At 43.5% G+C, this 22371-nt stretch overlaps 1 protein-coding gene across 1 annotated transcript in view; it reads right to left on the bottom strand.

The window, feature by feature from the left end:
* ANKRD27 (ankyrin repeat domain 27) overlaps nt 1-22371 on the bottom strand; it is a 105989-nt gene that overhangs the window by 61550 nt on the left and 22068 nt on the right. Inside the window, 1 exon segment of the mRNA XM_073605799.1 lies at nt 4343-4569. Coding sequence (XP_073461900.1) covers nt 4343-4444 — 102 coding nt within the window. The 5' untranslated portion in view covers nt 4445-4569.

Raw genomic sequence — 22371 nt, 5'->3', positions numbered from 1 at the left:
TTGACAATAAAACCTGGAAGTTGGATTGGTTTCTATGCACAGCTGCACCAGATTCTGTGTGCTCCAGTTTTAGTAACTCTCCCCCATAGGCTTTTGAAAGTTGAACTTCCTATGCAAGACACTGCGCTCAAGGACTATTATCTTCCCCCTATGTTAGTATCCTTCTCTAACCACCCTACTTCCCTTCTTCCTTATTCTTCTTGTTTCGGATTTCTCTCCTTTGTTGATATAGCAATGGGAAGACACTCTTACCAACATAAAATCCACTACATGCTTTTCCTATCAATTAGTGGTGACCTTTTCCCTTTGGGTAAAATGGTCACCCCCCCATAGAAGAAAGGAAGAAAAAAGAAAAGGGAGAAAAAAAAAAAGAAAGGGAGAAAAAAAAAAGAAAGGGAGAAAAAAAAAAAGAAAGGGAGAAAAAAAAAAAAAGAAAGGGAGAAAAAAAAAAAGAAAGGGAGAAAAAAAAAAAGAAACTGAGAAAAAAAAAAGAAAAGAAAGGGAGGAAAAAAAAAAGAAAGGAGGGAGGAGGGAGGAGGGAGGAGGAGGAGGGGGAGGAGGAGACTCCCCTCTGGGTGATCTATGTACCTTGCAGGGATTTTAACAAACTTTGTTGCGGATTACTCTCTTGTTATTCTGAAGAAATAGTTGTATATTTGTCTGTGTCCATGTGCAAAATGAATGTAATTGGGAGCGATTTTATAATTATCAATCAGCTGCTGCACTTGCAGGGTTCTAATGAGAAAAGTTGCAGGGTCTGCATCCCCTTAGATGCGATTTCCCTTTGGGAGTATCTCAGCAAAAATTACATTTCTGTTGCCCAAAAATCTGACTTCTGCAGACTTCTGGGAAAATCAGTGAGCCAATCACACAAGCAGGAAATTACATTTCTGGGGCGTTCTGTGTACCATCTGTGTATAGAATGCCCCCAGGTGGCCATATTGCATTTTACAGAAAATGCAGATTGAAGAGAAAAGGTTATTTTAAATACCATTCAATTACAATATGACGTGTCGCAACTGAATACGCTATATCAGGGGTCTCCAAACTTAAACCAATCTTAAAAAAAGGGTCAGTTTACTGTCCTTCAGACTTTAGGGGAGCCATACTGACAAGTGGGAGTAAAAAAAATGCCCCTTCATTGGTTTTACTGGGAGTAATAGGGCCCCATTGTTGGCATCAGTGGGAGGAATAGTTCCCTATTGTTGGCATCAGTGGGAAGAATCGCACCCCATCATTGGTGGGAGGAATGGTGCTTCATCACTGGTGTGAGTGGGAGGAATGGTGCCCCATCATTGGTGGGAGGAATGGTGCTTCATCACTGGTGTGAGAGGAATGGTGCCCCATCATTGGTGGGAGGAATGGTGCTTCATCACTGGTGTGAGTGGGAGGAATGGTGCCCCATCATTGGTGGGAGGAATGGTGCTTCATCACTGGTGTGAGAGGAATGGTGGCCCATCATTGGTGTCAGTTTAGGATGCAATAGTGCTACAAGGGTCGGATAGAGGCAAGCAAAGGCCGCATCCGTCCCAGGGCCGTAGTTTGGAGACCACTGTGCTATATTATACATTTTTTTTTTTATTTACTATTTTTTTTCCCCACGAAAGTGGAGTTACCCTTTATAAATATGTTATTTTGTTGCCTATGCGGATGGGTGTTTAGGACTCATCAATGCCTAGGAACTTAAAGCGGAGCTCCGCCGAAATTTTTTTTTTTTAAAAGTCAGCAGCTACAAATACTGCAGCTGCTGCCTTTAAAACATGGACACTTACCTGTCCAGGGGCCCGGTTCTCTACTGCGCATGCGCGAGTCGCGCAGCACAATACGGATGGTCCCTGCTGTCTCTGGGACCCGTGTGTTTCCCAGCAGACAGTGAGGGGTGGGGGGGCGTAAATACCCACAGATTCTGCGGATATTTATGCCGGAAGTGGGTGCAAATACCTGTATTATACAGGTATCTGCACCCCCCTTCCCCCTGAAAGGTGCCAAATGTGACACCAGAGGGGGGGGGGGGGGAATCTGATGAACGGAAGTTCCACTTTTGGGTGGAACTCCGCTTTAATCCTTAAATCGGTGTCCCCTAAAAAAACAGTAAATTTTAAGGAAAAGACCAACTCCAACTCAACCCCTTGCCCCTCAGTCCTTCCTTCCCCTCTAGATTTAAAAATAAAGATTATTTTTTGACCTTCTTCAAAATACAAAAAGTGTACAATTTCTTCTAGGAAACATTATCAGATCGTTTCAAACTCAAATTCTAAAATATCATAAAACACCAGAACTTTTCTATTCAATCTGTTTGAAGTCCTCCTTTGAGTCTAATAGAGCGAGAAATTAGATCATTTCACGCCCATTAGCCCAGCAGTCGCACCGGCGGAAGCAAATAGAAGATTAGGCCCTTGTAAATTAGGAGCAATTTCTCCCATCAGCTGACTTGTAAAAAGTTTTGGGATATTGTCACACAAATATTCTCACAGACTGGATATAAAACGGCAGGGAGGTCGGGGAGGTGGTCAAAGAAGAGAGTTTGCACCGGCACTACAAATAAATACGGTTAGACATAATGTACGGTCATCAGTATCGAATAAAGAAAAAGAACCTCTTTATTGCCTCTTGAGAACAGGCGTGAAAGCACGATTTCTCCCTAAATAGAACAGGGATGTGCTCCGTCTACTGTCTATTGAAGAGTCACAAGATTAAACACAAGACGGAACGCGGCTGACACTGCTGACTTGCCAAGGTCAAGGCCTTAAAGTGGTTGTAAACCCTGTTACACCACTTGTACCTACAGGTATGCCTATAATAAGGCTTACCTGTAGGTACTGCAAATGCCTCCGGGGAAACATGTCGCCAGTCACAGCGGTGTGCCAGGACTGCTGCAACAGCTTCGATCTAAGGGAAACGTTTCATAATGAGCTAGTAGGCAATGCCTACTAGCCCATTATGCTTTTGTCTTACAGGGTTTGTTTTTTGTTTTTTTTTCTCGGGTTTACAACCACTTTAACGATCTACATAAAGACTAAAGTGTCCAAATGGAGCATTTTAGCCAATTCCCAACAGTTCCCTGCTGATGCATTAGTCCTCCTCTCTGCCTGCCTTGACAAAGGAGCCCCTTTTTCTGGTGCCATATTGGCCCTCCACATCATTTGCCTTGCCGTGATTTACCCAGATACCTAGTGAACCGGATGCTGTGGCAAGGTCACCTCCAGACCTCAACCTTTCCTTGGTACCAGAAACCTCCGCCGGCAGGACTCTTGTCCCTTTGCTGCTCTATGTCCTCTGTTGCTTATGCTGCCTGGCTGCACACCAAGTTGCGACTGAATGCACATGACCTGCCATCTACTTCTCTGGATCCAGGAGTCTTGGGTGCACATGCGGAAAGTTAAAAAGAAGCCTCCGTTCACACAAGGGCAGAAAGAAAAGAAAAGAAAAGAAAAGAAAAGAAAAGAAAAGAAAAGAAAAGGAAAGGAAAGGAAAGGAAAGGAAAGGAAAGGAAAGGAAAGGAAAGGAAAGGAAAGGAAAGGAAAGGAAAGGAAAGGAAAGGAAAGGAAAGGAAAGGAAAGGAAAGGAAAGGAAAGGAAAAGAAAAGAAAAAGAAAAAGAAAAAGAAAAAAAGAGCAATGATATTGAAAAAGATAAAAATAAAAAAGCAAAAATCTTCCTCAGTTTAGGCCGATATGTATTCTTCTACATATTTTTGGTAATAAAAATTGCAATAAGCGTATATTGATTGGTTTGCGCAGAAGTTATAGCGTCTACAAAATAGGGGAAATATTTATGGCCTTTTTACTATCATTTTTATTTATTTATTTTTTTTATTAGTAATGGTGGTGATCTGCGATTTTTAAATCGGGTCTGCGCTATTTAAAATTCACAATATTATTGAGAAAGTCGAATATAATAATTATATATTATATATATATATATATATATATATATATATATATATATATATATATATATTTTTTTTTTTTTTTAAATAACACACACATAGTATATAATCTACCCAGAAGTAAACAAATAATTTTAACATTTACCAACGTCAGTTTTTTTTTTTTTTAGAGGAGCTAAAAAACACAAAAAACAAAACAAAAAAAATCATTGCAACAGGAAGTAACTGCTCTCTGACCATTGCTTACCCGCTGTGTGGAGTAATGACGCATGGTGGGAATTTTAATTATCTCCAGATTTAAAGGGCAACTGTGACATTCATCATAAACGTACAACATATAATTTCACATAACACGTCTAATTAAGAAACATGACAGGTTTAATTAGGAGGCTCAGCAGAGACATTGTCGCTGCTCACCGCAGTGGGAAGAACGAACGCGATGGCGCACACTTACAATGCCGTGAACTTCTGCAACCTTGTTGATAAGGTCGGGCCTCTGCTTGTGGATCGCCAAGTAGAAAGCGTTGTTCAGAATATCCTCATCATACATAGCCATAAGGATGTCAGTTCCGCAAGGCGTTCCGGAGCGGCGAGGTCGCTGTGCTCATGATGGCTCCATTAGGTCTACGTATGTAAATGTACAGAAAATGGAAACTTCCTGGACGGTGAACTCTGTGACACCTGGAAAAATAAAAATAAAAATGAATGTAGCTATAAACCCAGTCACTAAAACTTCTCCTAATCTTTAGGGGGCTCAACCAGATGACAGATTAGTGCTGTCCTCCATGCAGAGCTGCTGTGCAAGCGCATCCACCTCATGACTGCGTGCAGGCAGCCCATGGAAGTGGATGCACATGCAGTGCCTGCACGGACACATTCGCATTTCCAACTTTTGACATGCAAGGCTCTGCGTTCAGATCTGTGTACTCGCTCCTGCCCGCGCATCAAACTTTGAAATGCGACTGTGTCCAGGCAGCCCATAGAAGTGAATGCACACGCAGCCCTGGCTGTGTTGCTATGGCTATTTTAGCGATTTTATAGCATAAATAAAAGAATGATGCATTTTAGTTACATTTATTGTTTTCAGAAACTAGGCTTCCCTTAGTCATAAGCTTATGAACTTGTTGGACTGGTTCACAAGCTCAGGGCAAGCAGTGATGCTACAGGAAGTATAGGGGGATGGGAAAAAGGACTTAAACACAGCCATGTGCTAAGAACACAAAGGCGAATGTCTTTAACAGGACTCTGAGAAGCAAGTAGCAGCCTGGAAGATCCTGGAAGGCAACTCCATCATGAAGAAAGTCTAAAAACAGTAATGTTACCTGGGGATGACACTAAATCTATGACCCAAGTTAAAGAGCATGTCAACCCAACATTTCATATTCCTGATATGAGCCTGCTGTACCATGTACTTGTATGAAAAAGTCTCCTGTTCTCTTTGTATTGCTTCCTTTATGTGAAATCCCTTGTGTTCCTGCAAGTCCCTCTGCTTTCCTATTAAAGCAAAACAATGGATGCAATCGCACATCAAAGTCTGACATACGAGCGGGTGCAAAGATCCGAATGCAGAGCCTCTGCGTTTGGATCTGTGCACCCGCTCCTGTCCGCATGTCAAACTTTGACATAACGATTGTGTCCATGCTGGCACTCTCTGTGCATCCACTTCTATGGGCTACCTGCATGCAGCTCCCCAGTGAATGCACACCACACGTCTGCCAGTGGCTCTGTATGGAGGACGGCACTAATCTGCTGTCTGAATGAGCCCTAAACACGGTCAAGTCATTTCAAAAGCAATTTTTCAATTATTTAAAATCTACAGCTGTCATTAAAATGATGATCAGTGTTCCACGGTCCAGCGATGCGGCCACCCAAAGCCTCGCTCCTCTCCCTGGCACCTCCATTAAAACTGTGACAGCTTGCGGCTTCACAGCTGGGCGCGAGTTGCTCTGCGCTCTCTCCAGTGGACAGGCAATCTTCTGGGACCTGTCACGTGTCCCAGGAAGATTGCCGAGAGGGAGAGGAGGAGTCACCTAGGAGGAAGCAGGAAGTCCCACTCAAAACAAGCACCCACTCCCCCCACAAAAATGGGTGAACGCCACTTTAAAAGAAACCAGTCATAAGCAAAACATGAAAGCAGCTATTGCCCAGCTCCTCTGAAAATGCTAGCAGCCTGGCTGTTCTGCTGATAAACCCAACCTAAGAAATGTTATGTAGCACATACAAATCGATGACCTACAGACTTGCATGTGAGAAGAACCAGTAAAGTGCAACCACAGCACAGCTAATCAGGAAGCAAGCCCCCCCCCCCCCCCCCCCCCCCATTTATAATTAAAATATATAGACACAGAAGGAGTACGAGTACCGATACTTAAAAAAAAAAAAAAAAAAAGTACTCTCTGATACCAGTTTCTGATACCTACCGCAACTGTTTTGTTTTCACTTCAGCTGTCAGCAATGGTACAAAGCATTGAAAAGTTATTTACAAATTAAATAAATTGATTTTTTTTTTTATTTAGCGCCTTTTCATTGTGAAATGTGTGTATATATATGTGTAAAAATATTCACCAACAAAGAAAACAAAAAAAAGTTTAAATTGTTTATCGTTTATAAAATAGACGTGAACAAAAGAAAAAAATAAGCAGGAAAATAATAAATTAAACGGAGGAGAATAGGGAGAGTTAATTAAGGCTGATTAGAGTAAATTAAGGGTTATTAAGGGGTTAAACAGAGGAAGGGATTTGCTCATGACCTTTGATCTTCAGATGAAGAATCAGAAATATACAAAAAGAATCAATGTTTCTTTTTATTTTAGTGTTTCAGGGCTGAGCAATGTTGGTAATAAACATTGCTAGCTGCTTGTTTTTTTTTTTTACAGCTCCAATTACCGACTTCTTTAAAGAGGAAGTAAACTCTGCACTCCTAATCGCGATTTTTATCTAATGTGATATGAAAACGAATTTGCAATCCTTGCATAGTATACATAATCGCTGTTTACTTATTGTTTTTTAGTAGTTTGTAAAAAAAAAAAAAAAAAAAAAAAAAAAAAACAAAAAAAACATTCTTCAGGGATTCGGCAGCGTCATCATGAGTACGGTTTCTGACTGATCTTTGGATGTCATTTCCGCCCTTCCTAGATTACCTTACTATAATCTTGCGCATGCGCAAATCGATTATTATCCAAGCCTCTTTTCTCAAGGTAATTGCCGCTATAGGAGTCAGTTTACCAGGGCGGTTTACCTCCCCCCTGTAACGTCACACAGTCACAAGGGAGAATCAGAAAGATGAATGCCCAATCTCGCGAGTGTGCAAAGCTGTGGCCGTAGACAGCGGAACGCTCGTTAATGTTATGCTGTGGATGGGGGAAACAGAACACAGCGATGTGCCGTGAAAACGCAGGACGGAAAGCGCAAGTGCCGTGATGTAATCAAACTTTACGGGATGGACTGCAAGCAATTGAAACGAGAAGAATTTCACAGGCAGCAATCAATAGGTTTATTTATGAGGAGTACAATGTGCTAAAGTTGCTTTGGAGAGTTTACAACCACTTTAGCACCGGGGAGACCCGCTGACAGTTCAAAAGAGCCGAGCCTGAAAGTATCGGTTTGAGGTATCGGTGCGTTTGCACGAGTACCGATACTTGTGCAAATACTCGGTATCAGCACCGATACTAGTATCGGTGCAACCCTATTTAAAACCATTAGGCGTGATCGGCAGACCTTATTGATTACCACTTTTCAATCACCTTTTCCCATCAGGAAAAGCTGTCTTGAGCACAGAGTTGGACAGAAACAGCATTACATGGAAGGTCCTATCGTCACACACGGACACTCCGACACGCCACAGTCAGCTCCCAGCATGCACCTCTGAGACCTTTCAAACACTCAGGAAGAAAAACAGCAGTTACTGATTTATGTATCAGACTGGACATTGATTTCTGCTCTGTTTACACAGAGAGAGATTCTCCCTTTGCATAGAGAAAGAGGAAAACCAGACAACCCGGCGAGAATTATAGATCTCATCTTCCTGGCAACTGCCACTGCAATCTATGGGGGAAACACCACTTTATTGCAAATCTGTCTAAAGCGGAGCTAAACCCTTCGATTTAACAGTTACATTTTCGACACACAGTGCGTCGCAGCCCCACCCACCTGCTCCCTCCTCACTGGCTGCGATTGACAGTAGCAGGACGAGAGAGAGAGAGAGAGAAAGAGAGAAAGAGAGAAAGAGAGAAAGAGAGAAAGAGAGAAAGAGAGAAAGAGAGAAGAGAGAGAGAGAGAGAGAGAGAGAGAGAGAGAGAGAGAGAGAAGAGAGAGAAAGAGAGAGAGAGAGAGAGAGAGAGAGAGAGAGAGAGAGAGAGAGAGAGCTGCTCTTGGGCACACCGCTGGATCAAGATTGGGCTCAGAAGGTATGTATAAGAAGGGGGCTGGAGCTGCTTGCAGAAGGTTTTTTACCCTAAAGTATAGAATGCATTAAGGTATAAAACATTCTGCCTTTATAATCACTATAAAAGTGATATTCTAGAAATATATTCTATTCTAGGGATGAGCCGAACACCCCCCACCGGTTTGGTTCGCAGCAGAACATGCGAACAGGCCAAAAATTTGTTTAACACGTGAACAGCGTTAAAGTCTATGGGACACGAACATGAATAATCGAAAGCTCGAATTTTTAAGGCTTATATGCAAGTTATTGTCATAAAAAGTGTTTGGGGACCCGGGTCCTGCCCCAGGGGACATGTATCAATACAAAAAAGTAATTTAAAACTACTCGTGGCTATAATGAATTGTCGGTCCCGGCAATACAGATAAAAGAAGTCATTGAAAAAAAAACGGCATGGGATCCCCCCAAGTCCATTACCTGTCCCTTTGGGTCTGGTGTGAATATTAAGGGGAACCCCAAACCAAAATTTAAAGAAAAAAAAATTGCGTGCGGGTCCCCCCAAATTCCATACCAGGCCCGACAATTCATTATAGCCGCGAGTAGTTTTAAATGACTTTTTCTCCTTTAGAAATGTTATTTTGCTCTCAGACTTTACAGGCATACTATAGACACCCCCGGTACGAAATTTAAAGGAATATTACACTTTTATTGTTTCACTTTAAGCATCATTAAAATCACTGCTCCCGAAAAAACGTCTGTTTTTAAAACTTTTTTTTTAACTGATCCATGTCCCCTGGGGCAGGACACGGGTCCCCAAACACTTTTTATGACAATACCATGCATATAAGCCTTTAAAATGAGCACTTTTGATTTCTCCCATAGACTTTTAAAGGGTATTCCGCGGCTTTCGAATTTGCCGTGAATACCAAAATTGTTCGCTATTCGGTGAACAGGCAAACATCGGACTCATCCCTATTCTATTCATGTGTTCTACTTGTTTGCATCCCACCCTCTTTTTTGGGGGGGGGGGGGGGTTACCCGATTTTGACAGGTACCTTCCACTTCTGGGTTAGATCGCCACATTTATCTACGAGGATGTTCGGTCCCCTCCTTTCCCCCCGCAGCCTTCTGGGACACATCACAGGTCTCAGAGGACTGCAGGACCATTTACAAAGTGCAGCACAACTCGTGCATGCGCAGTAGGAAACCGGCTTACCCAAAGCCGATTGAAGAATTGCTCAGGCGAGGACATCGCTGGATCCCTGTCCTTATATTAAAAGTCAGCAGCTACTTAAATTTTTTTTTGGGGGGGGAGGACTGGAGCTCCTCTTTAACCTAAAAAAAAGAGCAGTGTACTTGGCCGCAACTAACATGCTCTGCTGGATCCAAACAATTGAGGAGGAAAAAAGACCGTAAGAAACGGTTTCATGAATAATAAATTACAGGACTATTAAAATGTTTTTGTTTTTTTTGTGTTAAAGTGCTTGTGCTGTGTAATCTGCCCCCCCTCTAAACAGTAAAAAAAAAAACCTCCCTGAAACTGCCACTTCCTGTATCCCCTTTATACTGACCACGAAAATCAGGGCTACTGAGCCCTGACCCCTGTGGTCAGAGTGCGTCCCTCCATCATACGCTGTGTCCCCTCTGCTCTCCTCTCTCCCCCCCTCCTTCCTGACGGTCAGCTCCCTCTGTGTGTCTGTCTCCGCCCCCCTGCCACTATTCCTGAAAAAAACAAACAAAAAAAAAAAAAAAAAAGAGCGTTCTAAGTACCGATTTTAAACTGTCTTCAGGCCGGTCACGTGACTCGCGGCCACTTTACAGCTACAACACAGAGCTTCTACGGGAGGGGACGAGCGGCCACGTGATCTCCCCCGGCTGACGTCAGAGGGAGATCACATCCCCTCCCGCAGAAGCCATCCATCGGAGCTGTAAAGCAGCCGCGAGTCATGTGACCGGCCTGAAGACAGCTGACATTCGGTATTTAGAACGCTCGTTTTTTTTTTTTTTAAAACAACTTACATAGTGTGCTATGCCAGCCTCTAATAGAGGGGCTGGCAGTGACTTATAAAAACAGGTAAATAATTACTTTAAGTAGTGGATGGGTATGGATTATTTGATAAATAAGGATATCGTTTAGTGTTACTTTAAATCCCCCCCCCCCCCCCCACCTTTCCAGCTGCTTATATTTACCTTCCTTCAAGTCCCCAATGTGTGAAAGCTTACACAGAGCGGAGGACTCTTCTCATCCCATGTGATAGATCCGGCCGCCTGAGGGAATAATCATCAAAAGGCGCAGTCACATGGGGCAGAACAGGAGCCTTCTGTGGCCAAATAGGAGGGGTGCGGTAGGGAAGGAAAGAAAAAAAAGGGGGGGGTAATTAAGTGAACCTTTTAAATTTGATCTGCAACAAATTTTTTTGTTGCTGCTATGTACCTATACACTCATTGGCCACTTTATTATTAGGTACACCTGTTCAATTGCTTGATAACACACATTGCTAATCAGCCAATCACATGGCAGCAACTCAATGCATTTAGGCATCTAGACGTGGTGAAGATGACTTGCTGAAGTTCAAACTGAGCATCAGAATGGGAAAGAAAGGGGATTTCAGTGACATTATTGGTGCCAGACGGGCCGGTCTGAGTATTTCTGGGATTTTCACACACAACCATCTCTCGGGTTTACAGAGAATGGTCCAAAAAAAAAAAAAAGGAGAAAATATCCAGTGAGCGGCAGTTGTGTGGAAGAAAATGCCTTGCTGATGTCAGAGGTCAGAGGAGAATGGGCAGACTTGTGTGAGACGATAGAAAGGCAACAGTAACGCAAATAACCACTTGTCACAACCAAGGTATGCAGAATACCATCTCTGAACGCACAACACATGGAACCTTGAAGCAGATGGGTTACAGCAGCAGAAGACCACACTGGGTGCCACTCCTGTCAGCTAACAGGAAACTGAGGCTACAAATCGCACAGGATCACCAAAATTGGACAATAGAAGGTTGGAAAAACATTGTCTGGTCTGATGAGTCTCGATTTCAGCTGCAACATTCAGATGGTCGGGTCAGAATTTGGCGTAAACAACACGAAAGCATGGATCCATCCTGCCTTGTATCACCGGTTCAGGCTGGTGGTGGTGATGTAATGGTGTGGGGGGGGGGGGGGATATTTTCTTGGCACACTTTGGGCCCCTGAGTACCAATTGAGCATCGATTAAAACACCGCGGCCTACCGGAGTATTGTTGCTGACCATGTCCATCCCTTCATGACTACAGTGTCCCCATCTTCTGAGGGCTCCTTCCAGCAGGATAATGCACCATGTCACAAAGCTCAGATCATCTCACCACTGGACAATGAGGTCACTGTACTCCAATGGCCTCCACACTCACCAGATCTCATCCAATAGAGCACCACACTCACCAGATCTCATCCAATAGAGCACCACACTCACCAGATCTCAACCAATAGAGCACCACACTCACCAGATCTCAACCAATAGAGCACCACACTCACCAGATCTCATCCAATAGAGCACCTTTGGGATTTTGTGGAATGGGAGGTTCACATCATGGATGTGCAGCCGACAAATCTGCAGCAACCGCGTGATACTATCATGTCACTATGGAGCAAAATCTCTGAGGAACGTTTCCAACACCTTGCTCGATCTATGCCAAGAAGAATGAAGCCAAAAGGGGGTCCAACCTGGTACTAAAATGAAAGCGGTATTAAATCCAAACCCAATAATACAGCTTGCCAATCATTAGATGTGGTGGCTGCATTCTTTTTCTTTTCTTTGGCTTTTCCCCCTCTGTTTTCACCTGGTGATCTTACCAGTAAACACACCTCCTGTAATAGAATGCCCCCCCACTCTGGATGAAGGAACACAGGGGGCACAGCAGAACTGTGGTGTCTGGGGGGGGGGGTGTTAGGTTTACTAGCAGATATAAATACACTAAAAAAATGGAAGCCAAACTCCACCTTACACTTTATAAGAAGTTACAGCAAACAGTTTTGTTTCTTTTGGGATAAAGATTTTACATGAATGAATAAAAGCTGATCATTGTAAGCACAACTTTTAGTGTCAAATGGTTTGCTCGTCTCTGTAAACTGATACATTCTACTGGAGAGCTTGTTTAAAAAAAAACAAACAAACAATCAGACTTATTGGCTGGATCACAAGATGAAAATGGAAGAAAGAAAGCCTAAAAGAAGAAAACTAATGCAGCCACTACATCCAAGAATTAGCTAGCTGCAATATAATAAAATGTTTGCTTTTGGGTTTAATACTGCCTGAAACAAAAACCTTCAGGCCTCGTTCGAATGGGCTTACTAAAAAAGGTACACCTGTGAGAGGGCTGTGTTTGCTTGCACAGGGATGCACAGGTGTTTCATGTATCCCAGTGCTGGCAATCCCTTTCATGTCAAATGGGACTCAGCGGCTGCCCTGACGCAACCGCTGCTCCCCATTTGACAGCCATGTGAGGGTGCGGGTGCATGGCTGAATGCAGACGGTGTGCGGTTAGGGTTGTTCACCTGCACCTACAAGGCTGTCAGATTGGGAGCAGAGGTTATATTCATGCAGCCACTGCATTCAAGTTAAAATGAATGACAATGCCTGCCTGAATGTGCATCCCATTTCAGGCAAACACAGCGCACAGGCATACACTACACTACACTACACTACACTTGTGTGAATAAGGCCTTGAGGCTCCATTTACACCTTAACAGTTTGCCTTTGAGTATTTCTGCAGTGCGTTTTTTTAACTGTGATTTTGGCTGGGTCTTTTTTTGGCAAAATTTGTTGTTGGGCAGATTAAAAATTGCAAATCGCGCTAAAAAAGAAATTACAGAAAAACCTTGGTTTGAGACTAACTTGGTTTGAGAGCGTTTTGCAAGACAAGCAAAATTTTTCAATAAATTTTGACTTGATATACAAGTAGCGTCACAACTGAGTATAAAAGAGAAGAGAGGCGCCTCTAAGTGTAGCAATATGGTTACATTTAATGAAGGTACAACATTTAGCAACTCACATGGTTGATGATTAAAAGAGGCACATCTAAGTATGCAGGCATCCGGGGAAAAGCTGTCCACATGGACCATCCTCCTCACCGCCATCACTTCCACGCTGCGCTCCACAAGCGGTTCAAGCCTCGCTTTCAGATCGCTCTACTGCAGGGTAGTCTTCCCGGTCACGACTGCAGACTGACAGCAGTGCGGAGGATGGTCTATGTCGGGTATTGAATTAAAATTCACAGAGGTCCAGTCACTAAAATTTTCTTCCAGCGGAGCTCCGAATCGCATGTTTGATTCCTAATGGCACCTTGAAGCATCGGGCAAACACTGCACATTTTCGTGACCGGCAAATTAGCTTGGTGTACTGCAATTTAAAAAAAAAGGGTCTGGGCCTTTCTTTTCTGTGTTTCTGCATGTAAAACAGCCTACACACAGAACACAAGTAGCAGTGATATAAAGCTAGCCTCAGATCCTTCACATCAGAACAGTGTTCGTAGGCCCCTGCACATCACAACCTCCCTCACATCACCCCCTTTACAGCAGCGTCTTCAACCCCCCCCTCATTTCACTCCCTCATTAACATCACCTCCCCATTCTCTGCCCCCTTTATCTTGCCCCCACCTTCACATTACTGTCCTCAGCCCCCTTCATATCACCCCCTCACATCACTGTCTTCACAACCCCCCCCACACACACACTTTGTATCACCCCCTTCACATTCCTGTCCCCACCCCCCCTTTACATTGCTACCTCATTCCCCCTTTATATCACCTCGCACCTCCTTCACATTCCTGTCCTCACCCCACCCCCCCTTTTCCATTCCTGTCCTCACCCCCCCTTTTCCATTCCTGTCCTCACCCCCCCCCCCCTTTTCCATTCCTGTCCTCACCCCCCCCCTTTTCCATTCCTGTCCTCACCCCCCCCCCCTTTTACATTCCTGTCCTTACCCCCCCATCTTTTACATTCCTGTCCTTACCCCCCCATCTTTTACATTCCTGTCCTTACCCCCCCATCTTTTACATTCCTGTCCTTACCCCCCCATCTTTTACATTCCTGTCCTTACCCCCCCATCTTTTACATTCCTGTCCTTACCCCCCCTCTTTTACATTCCTGTCCTTACCCCCCCTCTTTTACATTCCTGTCCTTACCCCCCCTCTTTTACATTCCTGTCCTTACCCCCCCTCTTTTACATTCCTGTCCTTACCCCCCCTCTTTTACATTCCTGTCCTTACCCCCCCTCTTTTACATTCCTGTCCTTACCCCCCCTCTTTTACATTCCTGTCCTTACCCCTCCTCTTTTACATTCCTGTCCTTACCCCTCCTCTTTTACATTCCTATCCTTACCCCCCCTCTTTTACATTCCTGTCCTTACCCCCCTCTTTTACATTCCTGTCCTCACCCCCCCCCCCTCCTTTTACATTCCTGTCCTCACCCCCCCCCCCCCTCTTTACATTCCTGTCCTCACCCCCCCCCCTCCTTTTACATTCCTGTCCTCACCCCCTCCTCCTTTTACATTCCTGTCCTCACCCCCCCCTCCTTTTACATTCCTGTCCTCAACCCCCCCTCCTTTTACATTCTATACATCTATAGCTGACATTGGCGGCAGGACAGTTCTGCATGGTCCCAGGGGGGGCAGGAGAGGACATCGGCGGCCGGACAGCTCTGGAAGGAGGGAGGGAGTTGCACAACTTTTCCTGGTAACCAGCTTGTGATTGGTTGCTAGCAACCAATCACCTGCTTGTTAACTTGGCAGCTACCGCCCTCCATCCGTACTGTACTGCCTCAGATATCCTCCTGACGCCCATGCACAGCTGTCCTGCTGCAGATAACTCCATAAGGAGGACAGCCGTGAGGGCAGCTGATCAGGCTCCTAAATGGCAGGACAGCGGCCTGGCCGGATCCGGACCACGGTCCGCCATTTAGTGATGTCTGGTCTATGTGGACAGCTTTACCCCGGAAGCCTGCAAATCTAGATGTGCCTCTTTTAATCATCAACCATGTGAGTTGCTAAATGTTGTACCTTCATTAAGTGTAACCATGTAGATTTATTAAAGTCTATTAAAAAAAAAAAACAAAAAAAAAAAAAAAAAATTGTTTCGCATTTAAAAAAGTCCTTGACCTTTTCCGAAAACACAGAGGCACAAAATGCACTTATGTAAACGTGTTCCATAGCAACGCGTGTTAAAATAATGTCCTGCGTTTCTGCAAAAAACATGAAAAAAACCCCCAAAGAAAAAAACAACAACAACACGCACTGGTGTGAACCGAGCCTAAAAGTACATTTATGAAATAATCACTGTTCTAGGCAACACAGCCCATAGCAGCCAACGCAATCGGTCTTTGCCAGAGCAGCCAACGCAATCGGTCCAAGGCCAACCAGAACTGGACTCCAAAGTGAATTATTGGATCCAAGACGTCTGACGACAACGGAGAATCTCCTGTCGGAGAGGGGCAAAAAATAAAACATAAAATAAAAAATCTTGCTCTGCAAATAGCAAAAAAACATTTGTAGGACAAATCTGCCGTTATTCTTATAATAAGGAAAAAGAGGAAAATCTGAGGCTGGCGCATTCGCTGCTCACATTTCACCGTCCAGATGGCCGCAGGGGAAGCAGGTTATTTGGTTCATCTGCCTTTTGTTTCCGAACAGGAGATTACACATGACAAATAACTAGCTGTAAGCCTCTTAAGTGTCCGCGCGGGTGCAGCTGGGACGCCCTGGCTTCCGAATAAAATGAAAGTGTAATTCTGCAGCAACCGAGGGAAATTATCCAGTGAAAGTAAATTGCAAACCCTCAAACCTCTTTCACATGGAAAAGTGATCGACAGTGGATTGCTTTTCAGGGAGCAGCTGACAGCAAGTTTAAAAAGGGATTCGGGTGGGAATACTGTTGGCTTTTGCACACCTATTTTCCAGTCCCAATGGGGATTTTCCCATTAAAAACTGTGCCGCAACCGCCATAGCAATGTTTAGCTCCTGATTTTTGCACGGGCCCATTAACTGGACAGTGCAAACTCTCACTCAACGCGTTGAAATTGCTGCACTGCAGCCGAGCCAATGTGAACTTACCCCTCTGACAATCCACTGTGTAAGTTTGGAGGTTCGGTCAAACGCGGATTATCAACCCTCCGTCACCAGTGTGAACTAAACTTAATTGGCCTACAGTGGGCAGTTAAATCAAAGCGGTAGTAAACTGAATAAAAATGGAATATATTTATATATATATATATATATATATATATATATATATATATATATATATATATATATATATATATATATATATATATATATATATATATATATATATATATATATACACACATACACATACATACATACATACACACATATACACACACACCGGGCAGTTTACGTCATTATGTGCTAGTATGCATGGCATACTAGCGCTTTATGACTTGCCTGACTGAAAATGAATTCCTCCAGTGGCACACTGTCACCGCGCTTCCATCTTCACCAGGTCTTTCATCCGGGTTCGCGGGCTTCAGCAATATGAATGGCCAAGCTGGCGATGACGGCGCGGTCTACGGCTCTAAAGAAAAGGCACAGGTATGCCTTTCCTTCAGAGTGCATGTGCCGGTGACATCACCAGCTGCATCCAAAGTAAATATTTCCTAAACGGCGCACGTTTAGGAGATATATTTACTGTATCTATAAGTAAGCCTTATTATAGACTTACCTATAGGTGGGAGCTTACTCCCACTTTAAGCTGCCTGAACAGGGCTTTCATTTTGGCCTAATCTGCTGAATTGCTCAAAAACTGTGGGTGGCCCTGTCGGCAACCCCCCCCCCCCCCCCCCCCCCAAAAAAAAAAAAAAAAAAAAAAAAAAAAAAAAAAAACACACACGAGCCAGGTAGAAAATTCCTGGCGGAACAGTGGGTGCGCCCAATCAGAAGCAGTCACAGTTCAGGCAGCAATGGGTGCTGCAGCTGTTAGAATGCAATACCTGGCAGAATAGATGACGGAATCATTTGATTTTCCCTCATTCAGCCAATGGGCTGAACAAGAGAAAACAAGCCATGTATGACTACTCCAAGGACAGGAAATGAGCCTGTATAACTGTGCAAGACGTGGAGGGCTGGAGTTCTGCTTTAAAGTAGAATTCCAGCCCAACACTAAAAATAGTCCAAATAAAAAAAAAAAAAAAAAGTCCCCTCCCCCTCCTGCTTCATATCCTGCTTTCAGTGAAAAAAAAAAAAAAAAAAAAAGAAGAAGATCTGTAGCAGGAGGGATGAGGGACCTTTTTAAATCCCAGCTGTTATGAGCTCCCTCCTCTCTTAATCGTAAATAAAGAGTACCCCCCCCCAATGAAAGTACTATGGGACTTTAAGGGCAACTGACGATTATCAGAATATGAGAAAATAAAAATGTATTAGTATAAAAAAGGTGTGGTGCATACATCACCAATGCAAATACATAAAAACAGAGCAGAATAGGATCATGTAAATACAGTTCCTTCAGTATTGAGCCCGACGCGTTTCAGGACCGGTATAGAGTCCTTTCTTCAGGGGCATTCCATGTGAAGTATTACTGCTATAGAACATTCTACCAAAAAAAAAAAAAAAACACAATTACACATCAAAATCAGGATCAGGGAACTGCCACTCACTAACGCAGGGGGTCACATGACCGGACTGGACCAAAAAAAAAATTGGCAAGTACCCAACATCTTTTTTAGACAGGTCAGGTAGCATAGGTAAGAGGAGGGGTGAGGGGTGAGGGGACATTTTAAAGACTAGTTAGTGTTGGTCTAAGGCAAGGGTAGGCAACCTCGGCACTCCAGCTGTGGTGAAACTACAAATCCCATCAAGCCTCTGGCTCTAGGAGTCATGCCTGTGATTGTCAGGGTCTTGCAATGCCTCATGGGATTTGTAGTTTCACCACAGCTGGAGGGCCGAGGTTGCCTACCCCTGGTCTAAGGAGTGAGGTCACGGCTCCCAGAATTCCCAGCTGTTGTTGAGAGCTCCCTCCTCTCCCTTGCAGCTTCTGCTCACTAACACAGGGGATCACATGACCGGACTGGACTTAAAAAAGTTAAGTATAAACAACTTTTTTAGACCGGTTTGGCAGCATAGGTAGCAGGCAGGTGAGGGGACATTTTTAAGTCTAGTTAGTGTATGGGTGACGTCACGGACCCTGGAATTCCAAGACGTCGTTGAGAGCTCCCTCCTCTCCCTTGCAGCCGCTGATTACTAACACAGGGGATCACGTGACTGGACTGGACTAAAAATAGGTAAGTATACACATTTTTATTTTTACACATCAGGCAGCACAGGAAGCAAGAGCGGTAAAGGGGACATTTTTAAGACTAGTTGGTGTTCGGCTGAAATTAAGTCGCACTTTGGGATTGTGCTGGGAAGCTTTGCACAACGCATTCCCAAAGCAAGCCAAGGCACAAAAAAACCTTGTTACACCACGGCAGCTGAAAAGTGCGGCATTCAGCATGACTGCACAGCGCAACGCGACATAATCCATGGCATCACACCTTTCTGTGCTGTGACCCAATAGGAAGTCACTTGTGATATTTCAATAAAGTTTGCAAAAAAGAAAAAAATGAAAGTGCGCTGTTATGCCCCACCTTCATTCAACTTCACACCAGTGGCTGCATTTTAAACGTAGCTGCTGCTGTGAATGGGCCCTCCCTTCCGCCCCCCCCCACACTTCCCATCTCTCCAGCCACAATCTTTTAATCCAGGTTTGGTAATGCCACCACAATTGGGTGGTATAAAAACTTTTTGATACTGCCAATTTTTTAAAATTTACATCAGGTGATTCATAACAAGGAACCAAAAGTGGGCTGGTTTAGGAATAGCTCTCCGATAGCACATGCCAGGGGTTCCAAGATCACCAACAAGAGTGAGAGTGAGTGCCATAGACTAGCGCCCTACAGAAATGCTTGGATGCACGTCAAGACTTTGTTTTCAATTTTGACTTAGTGAGCGTACCGTCAAACATCCTCCTAATGGCACAGAGGGAAGAAAAATAAAAAGTAAAAATCACTTAGAGAAATGGGCAGAAGACAAGCTTTCCTTCCACGTGAACAGATTTTTGCGGTCAGCAATTAAACTTGCGATTTAATAGTTCCATTAGAATCAGAATCAAGCCTGCAGGAATAAAACCAATCAGCACGTTCTTCTTACAATTAAAGAACAGTAGTCACCCCCCCCCCCCGGCCATGATAAAATGATAGAAAATAGGGGCCGACAAATTTATACAAAATTCAGGAACCAATCAGTTCAATCTGAGAACAGGCATTTTTGAAAAAAGGTCAAAAATGTTGTTTTAACCCCCTTTTTACAGTTCAGAGTTTTGTTGCACCATTGAGTATTTCCCTACATGAAGCAAACAAAGCTCATCATCGGCAATCCCTTTCTTTTCTATTGGAGGCGTGTAGAAGTCGAATCCCGACCACGGCACCACCTGCCTGGAGCTTGCATGTTCTCCCTGTGCCAGCGTGGGTTTCCTCCGCCAACTCCGGTTTCCTCCCACACTCCAAAGACATTCTGGTATTAGAACCGCACGATTAAATCGCTAAGAATCGAAATCGCACTGTATCAACGACTCTGTATTTTCTCTGAAAAACTTTAATAAAAAACTATTTATTGAAAGCAAGAATCAAAATCGCGATCTTTTTCTCTTCCCGATCTTCAAAACAGCATGTCACGATTCTTTCTAACAAGTGCAGAGAGTTCTCACAGCTGGGGGGGGGAATCCGGGCAGCCTGCCAAGTTTTATCACAACACGCAAATAAGTAGAAACAAAAGTATCTTTTCATTCTTTTATCAAAGGAAAGAACTCCGGTGTGTAAATGAAGGAAGTCTAACCATTTAAAGACCAAACCTTTTCTGACATTTATTGAAGTAAGTAAAAATTTTATTGAAGCAAGTAAAAATCATTATTTTCTGCTAGAAAATTACTTGGAACACCCAAAAAAAAAAAAAAAACACTTTAATGAATAAAAAAATAAAAACTAAACAGTAAAGTTAGCCCAATTTTTTTGTATAATGTGAAAGATGTTACACCGCGAGAATCGTGAGCTTTGTTCTAAACAAAAAAAAAAAAATTGTGATTCTCATTTTAGCCAGAACCGTGCAGCTCTAGCTGGTAAGTTAATCGGTTCCTGTCTAAATTGTCCCTAGTATGTGTATGTATGAATGTGAGTTAGGGACCTTAGATTGTAAGCTCCTCGAGGGCAGGGACTGATGTGAATGTACAACGTATATGTAAAGCACTGCGTAATTTGACAGCGCTATATAGGTACCCGAAATAAATAAAGAAGTGCGCTCAGTACAAAAGTCCACAGCAAAAAATGAGCACACAGCCTATGTAAACAAGGCAGATCCCCGGTCTGACAGGGTAGAACACCGCGATCTTGCGTTTTCATCCAGTGAGTCCATCCCCCACACAGTTAGCAAGCACCCCCTAACCCTTTGATCGCCCTGGATGTTGACCCCTTTCCTGCCAGTGTCATTTGTACAGTAACCGTGCATATTTGTAGCACTGTTCATTGTAATAATATCACCGGTTCCCAAAAAAGTGTCAAAAGAGTCAGTTAGGGGTCCGATTTGTCAGCCGCAGTAGCAGTCCAGCTAAAAATCACTGATCGCCGCCATTACGAGTAAAAAAAAAAAAAAAAATTAAAAATGCCATAAAATATCCCATAGTTTGTGGCAGTTATAACTTTTGCGCAAACCAATCATTATACGCTTATTGGGATTTTTTTTACCAAAAATATGTAGAAGAATACATATTGGCCTAAAATTGATGAAGAAATTAGATTTTTTTTTACATATTGTTATTGTAGATGTTTTATAGCAGAAAGTAAAAAATATTGTTTGTTTGTTTTTTCAAAAAATTGTAGCTCTTTTTTTGTTTATAGCGCAAAAAATAAAAACCGCAGGAGGTGATCAAATACCACCAAAGAAAAGCTCTATTTGTTGGGAAAAAACAAAAAACAAAAAAACGATCATCAATTTTATTTGGGTACAGCGTCGCACTACTGTGCAATGGTCAGTTAAATTAACACAGTGCAGTAGCGCAAAAAATGGCCTGGTCAGCAAGGGGGTAAAACCTTCCAAGTCTGAAGTGGTTAAATGCACACATTGAAGATTCCACATGGAAAAGGGCGTTATGATCAGATGAGACTAAAATGGAATTATTTGGCCTCAACACTAAACGATGTGTGTGGCGGAAATCCAATACAGCTCACCAGCCAAATAACACCATTCCTACAGTAAAGCATGGAGGTGGTAATATCCTGTTATGGGGGCGTTTCTCTGCAGCAGGGACTGGAGCACTTGTCAGGATAGAAGGAAAAATGTTATGGGAGGTGGTAATATTCTGTTATGGGAGGGGGGGTGGTGGTAATATCCTGCTATGGGGGTGAGGTGGTAATAGCCTGTTATGGGGGGGGGTAAATATCCTGTTATGGGGGTGTTTCTCTGCAGCAGGGACTGGAGCATTTGTAAGAATAGAAGGAAAAATGTTATGGGAGGTGGTAATATTCTGTTTTGGGAGGGGGGGGGTGGTAATATCCTGCTATGGGGGTGAGGTGGTAATAGCCTGTTATGGGGGGGGGGGTAAATATCCTGTTATGGGGGTGTTTCTCTGCAGCAGAGACTGGAGCACTTGTCAGGATAGAAGGAAAAGTGGATGGGGCAAAATACCATCAAATTCTTGAAGAAAATCTGCTGCCCTCTGCCAGAAAGTTGTCAATGGGAAGAAGGTTTCCCTTCCAACATGACAATGACCCAAGGCACAAAGCACACAGCAGACATGACCACACAGTGGTTCAAGGAGAAAAAGGTGAATGTCCTTGCATGGCCTAGTCAGAGCCCAGACTTAAACCCCATTGAAAATCTGTGGAATGACTTGAAGACTGCAGTCCACAAACGGTCACCATCAAATTTAACTGAACTTGAGCAGTTCTGCAAAGAAGAGCGGGCAAATATTGCAAAGTCTAGATGTGCAAAGTTAGTAGAGACAAATCCCAACAGAATAAAGGCCGGAATTAAAGCAAAATGTGGTTCAACAAAATACTGACACAAGGGGGGGTGATCCTTTTTA

This window comes from Aquarana catesbeiana, linkage group LG11, assembly GCF_042186555.1.
Source record: "Aquarana catesbeiana isolate 2022-GZ linkage group LG11, ASM4218655v1, whole genome shotgun sequence".
NCBI lineage: Eukaryota > Metazoa > Chordata > Amphibia > Anura > Ranidae > Aquarana > Aquarana catesbeiana.
Note: the sequence above shows the minus strand (reverse complement) of the source record. Positions and strands in the feature narration are given on the sequence as shown.